Source organism: Trachypithecus francoisi, unplaced genomic scaffold, assembly GCF_009764315.1.
Source record: "Trachypithecus francoisi isolate TF-2019V2 unplaced genomic scaffold, Tfra_2.0 Lachesis_group5, whole genome shotgun sequence".
Taxonomy (NCBI): Eukaryota; Metazoa; Chordata; class Mammalia; order Primates; family Cercopithecidae; genus Trachypithecus; species Trachypithecus francoisi.
Window position 1 is genome coordinate 89,766,171 of NW_022681470.1, and position 5,226 is coordinate 89,771,396.

General features: G+C 39.0%; 1 protein-coding gene across 1 annotated transcript; it reads left to right on the forward strand.

Moving 5' to 3' along the window:
* Positions 1-473: 473 nt before the first annotated feature.
* LOC117075707 (olfactory receptor 10J5-like) lies at positions 474-1,399 on the forward strand. The gene is given in 2 exon segments (XM_033198294.1): positions 474-927; positions 930-1,399. Coding segments are annotated over 2 exon segments (924 nt in total).
* The last annotated feature ends 3,827 nt before the right edge of the window (positions 1,400-5,226 follow it).

Genomic DNA, 5,226 nt, shown 5'->3' on the forward strand with positions numbered 1-5,226 from the left:
GTTTTCTGTCTTCAAATATTTCAAACTGCTACATCTTTTTTTTTCCACTAAACTTTCATCTTTATGGTTTTCTTGACATGCACTTCACCAGAGTCCTCCTTGTTAAGAGGGTTTAAAGAGTGGATATTATTATTGGTTGAAATATAAAGCATGGCTTTCTCTTTGCTGTCCTTTTCCCTTCCTAACATCACTATAATGTTTGTGAAGTGAGCATGCATGCAGGAGCCGTTTCCATGCACAGAAAGTAGTTTGCTCTACAGTGACAATGTTCATATGTATACAGCCCCAAAGAGGCACAAGTAGGCGTCTCTCTTCATGTGCAAGGACCCTGAATGAGCATTATGATCAAAAAGAAGGAAATTGGATTCAGTCTCAGTACAGTTATCCTTGTTCTTTGTTTTAAAGTCCAATTGCGGTTGAGAATTTACTCCTTGTTGACTCCATTTATTGCTTTCAGACACTGATATAGCAGAATGCAGAGAAAGAACTTCACAGAAGTGACAGAATTCATCTTCTTGGGATTCTCTAGTTTGGGAAAGCATCAGATAACCATCTTTGGGGTTTTTCTAACTGTCTACATTTTAACTCCGGCTGATAACATCATCATTGTGACTATCGTCTGCATTGACCATCATCCCCACACTCCCATGTGTTTCTTCCTAAGCATGCTGGCTAGTTCAGAGAAGGTGTACACACCAGTTATTGTGCCACGAATGCTTTGCAGCCTCATTTTTCATAACCAGCCTATCTCCTTGGCAGGCTGTGCAAGCCAAATGTTCTTTTTTGTTATCTTGGCCATTAATAATTGCTTCCTGCTTACTGCAATGGGCTATGACCGCTATGTGGCCATCTGCAGGCCCCTGAGGTACACTGTCATCATGAGCAAGGGCTTATGTGCCCCACTGGTGTGTGGGTCCTTTGGCATTGGTCTATGGCAGTTCTCCATGTGACAGTCATGTTCAATTTGCCCTTCTGTGGCACAGTGGTGGACCACTTCTTTTGTGACATTTACCCAGTCATGAAACTTTCTTGCATTGATATCACTATCGATGAGATAATAAATTATGATGTAAGTTAATTTGTGATTTTTGTGCCCATAGGCCTGATATTTACCTCCTATGTCCTCATCATCTCTTCCATCCTTAAAATTGCCTCAGCTGAGGGCTGGAAGAAGACCTTTGCCACCTGTGCCTCCCACCTCACTGTGGTCATTGTCCACTGTGGCTGTTCCTCCATTGCCTACCTCAAGCCCAAGTCAGAAAACGCTACAGAACAAGACCTCCTTCTGTCAGTGTCCTACACCATCATCACTCCCCTGCTGAACCCTGTTGTTTACAGTCTGAGAAACAAGGAGGTCAAGGATGCTCTACGCAGAGTTGTGGGCAGAAATGTTTCTTAACGGATTGGATTAATGTTTTTTTTTTTTTTTTTTTTTTTTTTAGACGGAGTCTTGCTCTGTCTGCGGATCTCAGCTCACTGCAAGCTCCGCCTCCAGGGTTCCCGCCGTTCTCCTGCCTCAGCCTCCCGAGTAGCTGGGACTACAGGCACCCGCCACCTCGCCTGGCTAGTTTTTTTGTATTTTTTAGTGGAGACGGGGTTTCACCGTGTTAGCCAGGATGGTCTCGATCTCCTGACCTCGTGATCCGCCCGTCTCGGCCTCCCAAAGGCCACCGCGCCTGGCCTGGATTGGATTATTAAATCAAGAGACCGTTAGCCCAGTGTAGTGTGTCTACTCACAAACATGCCACAATACACAAGTTCATCAAATATAATATTTGTTGAGAATACTGTCAGAGAATAGAAATGCTTTTCTATTTAGTGTTCTAAGGATGGCAGAAAGCAGGATTTCTGCTCTGTTGAATTTGGTTACCAGATACAAGACTCACTCCAAGCTGGATTAAGACTACCTGTCTCTGTGCTTGAATATTTCAGTTTTGAAAGCTTTTTGGCTCCCATTTTACCTGAACTCTCTGACAGTCAAATCTTTGTGCTTGTCTGGTTAGGGGATGTGGAGTAGGGGAAGTGGGAACATAGGTGGCAGGGGTGTTAGGGAAATAAGCTGCAGAGACACCAACCTTTATTTCTCTCTGCTTACATAAAAAATAAAGCTTTCATTCTCAGGAGTCAAATAATATTCCATGTGACAGTCATTTTGTAATTATATCTTAATCTTGCTGATTGAAAAATGAACAGCTTTGAAAAAAAAGTCTCTTCTTTTATTATCCAGCTGTATTCGCTTCTCAAATAGTGTTCATTTCTATGTGTATTCCTTCCTTCTGAGCAATCAAGGCAGAAATCTCTGCTGTTCCCTAGGGGATAAGCAGAAAGAACACATACTGGTGGCTTTTCTCTGAAACTACATTTTTATCCAGATGCACTTTTCATAAAGACTTGTCTCTTTTCAACTTATGGTAGTTTTTTAGATTTTTAATTTATATGTAGTAGCTTCAGTGACATTGAAGTTGTTGTCTTAGATATTGGTTGTACTAATTCTAGGGTCCAAGGTAAATGCCATTAACTTCCATTCTCTCAGCAAACTGTGCAAACTTTATATTTTTCCAGATATTTATCTGCAAAATAAGCATAACTATGCTACATTATTATATACACTCAATGGGAAACATTGTGGGAATATTTGTTTTATGAATCTTCCCACCAGAGTTTATCTCTACTCTGAGACAGACCTGGAAGATACTTTTTAAGAGACGCAGGTATGGAAACATCTGTTTTCACACACTCATGACATCTATTGTTGTTCCATCTTCAAGTCATTTTATCTCTTATCTCTTACTCTCCTATCTCTTACTATCAGGATTAAGGCAATCCTGCAATGAAGGAAAATAATTTCAAGTATGCACTCAGGATTGTCACCTGTACTCTGTTATTTTCTCTATTACTTGATTCCTATCTCTTACTGTCCAGTTTTATTTTTCTGTTCCTAACCACAGAAATAGGGTTCAATGTCTTCTAGGTGACCTGTGATCTTCTCTGTCTTCTACAGATCCCTTTGTGAGGAGGTCACAAACTGGAAGTGAAGGGTCTCTGCACAGTGTCCCCTTCATCTGGCTGTCCCAGTTGGATAACATCATAGCTGATAGCAGGATCTCCCTACTGATCAGCCTGATATCCTTCTCAAAAGGTGTCTCAACCTGAGGTTCATAGTTTTCTAGGGGGTGCCTGAGCGGGTGTCAGAAGATTTTTAAACTTTTTTGAAATTATCCACTACATTTCTAATATAAGTGTTAACGTGACTTTTTCATCGTATTCTTAGAGAATTAACTCTGGCATAAGAATTTCTTCCCTCAAATCCAAACAGAAATATGAGACCAGATCCAACTTTCTTCCTTCAGAGACTATTGACTTCCACAATATCCTTACATCCTCTTAAATAAGGATCCTTTGACCTGGTCCAGTTTTGCCTATATAAGCATTGTTGTTCTTACACTAGTTAGAGAATATGGAAGGTATGGTTGGTTCTCAGCTTGGAGGTTGAGGAATAATGGATTATGGGGGAATATCAGAGGCCAAGTGTGGTCTTATTGAAAGTTTTTCAGTCTTCTTCCATCCCTTCCTGTATTCCCTCCTGTAACCCCTAAGTGTTTCAATACCATTCCTGCTCTCCAACACTTTGTGGATGAGTGAATACCCCACTAGTGTTAGTTGTTTTACATACTTTGCATGGATTTAGACTCACTAGAGAAAGCAGCATCTACAGGCAAAGTGCAATAGGATAAGAGTGGGTAAGTCTATGTGGTCACAGATCCCTCCTGCAGGATGAATTAGGAGGAGTGAGTCATTTTGTTGCTGCTTCCTATTGTCTATGAAAACGCTTATATTGATAATTAATGTGGCAGTTATTTTCACTATCTCAATTATTTTTGTTGTCATTATCATCATCATGATTATTCCCCAATGTCTCACTCTGTCCATACTCCTTTATTTTTCTTCTTTTGTACATTTCAAATACTTTTATTTTAATACATTTTTTGTTAAGCTCTTTTACTCACTAGAAAAATAGTTATAATATCACGTATTTATTAAATCAATGTACCTTTTTCAAGCACTATGTGTCAAGCAATTAACTATCTCTGGGGTTACAATAATGGCTAATGCAGAGATTCAGTTTCTTGTTATTCACAGTCCAGTGGGAAGGCAGACAAAATAACAAGAAGTACAAAACTTGCTAAAGGCACATGCACAGGATTGTTGTTTGGGGTCAGGGGTGTTGTTCAGAAAAAGAATCTATTTAGAAGGTCAGAAAACATTCATAAAGAGGTGATAGTTAATTAACTTTTTGTGGCATTGGGTCAACTTGTGTCTGCAAAGGATGAGGGAAGATGATAAGGGAAAGAGAAGAGTCTGACAGAGACACAGAAATCTGAAAAAGCCGGAAGTGTTAGTTGGGCAGGTGTTTTATTCATCTGTATGCCCACTGCCCTGTTGAATACTAGTCTGGCAAAAAATAAGTGCTTAATATACCTTTGCATGAATGGATGTGTGAACATCTATTGAGTATAAAGTCTTGTTCAAAGATTTCCTCAGGTGTATTTTTTGATAGATACATCTTGTCATATTCTTTCTGTTTGTCTGATAGACTCCTTTTACCTAAGATCAAGTAACAGAGAAAATAACAGAGTACAGGTGACAATCCTGAGTGCATACTTGAAATTATTTTCCTTCATTGCAGGATTGCTGACTATTTATCATATATTTACATTAGTTAGCCACTTAAAATTGTACACTGGATTAATATGTTTTAGCTAGAAGCAGGACCATTAGTTTGACAATCTTTAAAATAATTGCTTGATAACCTGACATATAAAATCAAGAGTTAAGACATTTAAACATTTACCTTTAGAAAAATTATGAAAAGACTATTATGGATCTTATAACTTCTGAAAATGATTTTTACAGTGTTGACTTTGTAACTTCTTTAGAGAAAAACTAGTTTTGCCTGATATCCTTTTACATTCATCAGTTGTAACCTGTAATGGATTAGAGGAGAAAATGGCTGCAGCACTTCCAACAACGAGTGGAATAATACATTTTATTGATGGGTGCAAATGTTTCTGGGAGAAGAGAAAGGAGGGAAGTGGTCAGGAGAGATAAACTTAAGCCAAAGATAAGCAGGTAGTATGTGTCACACAGAGCTTAACTTTTAAAAAGACATGTTTAAAGTGTGCAAGAACCTAAGTTAGTTTTGTTGTGCTGCTAAGGTGTGAACAC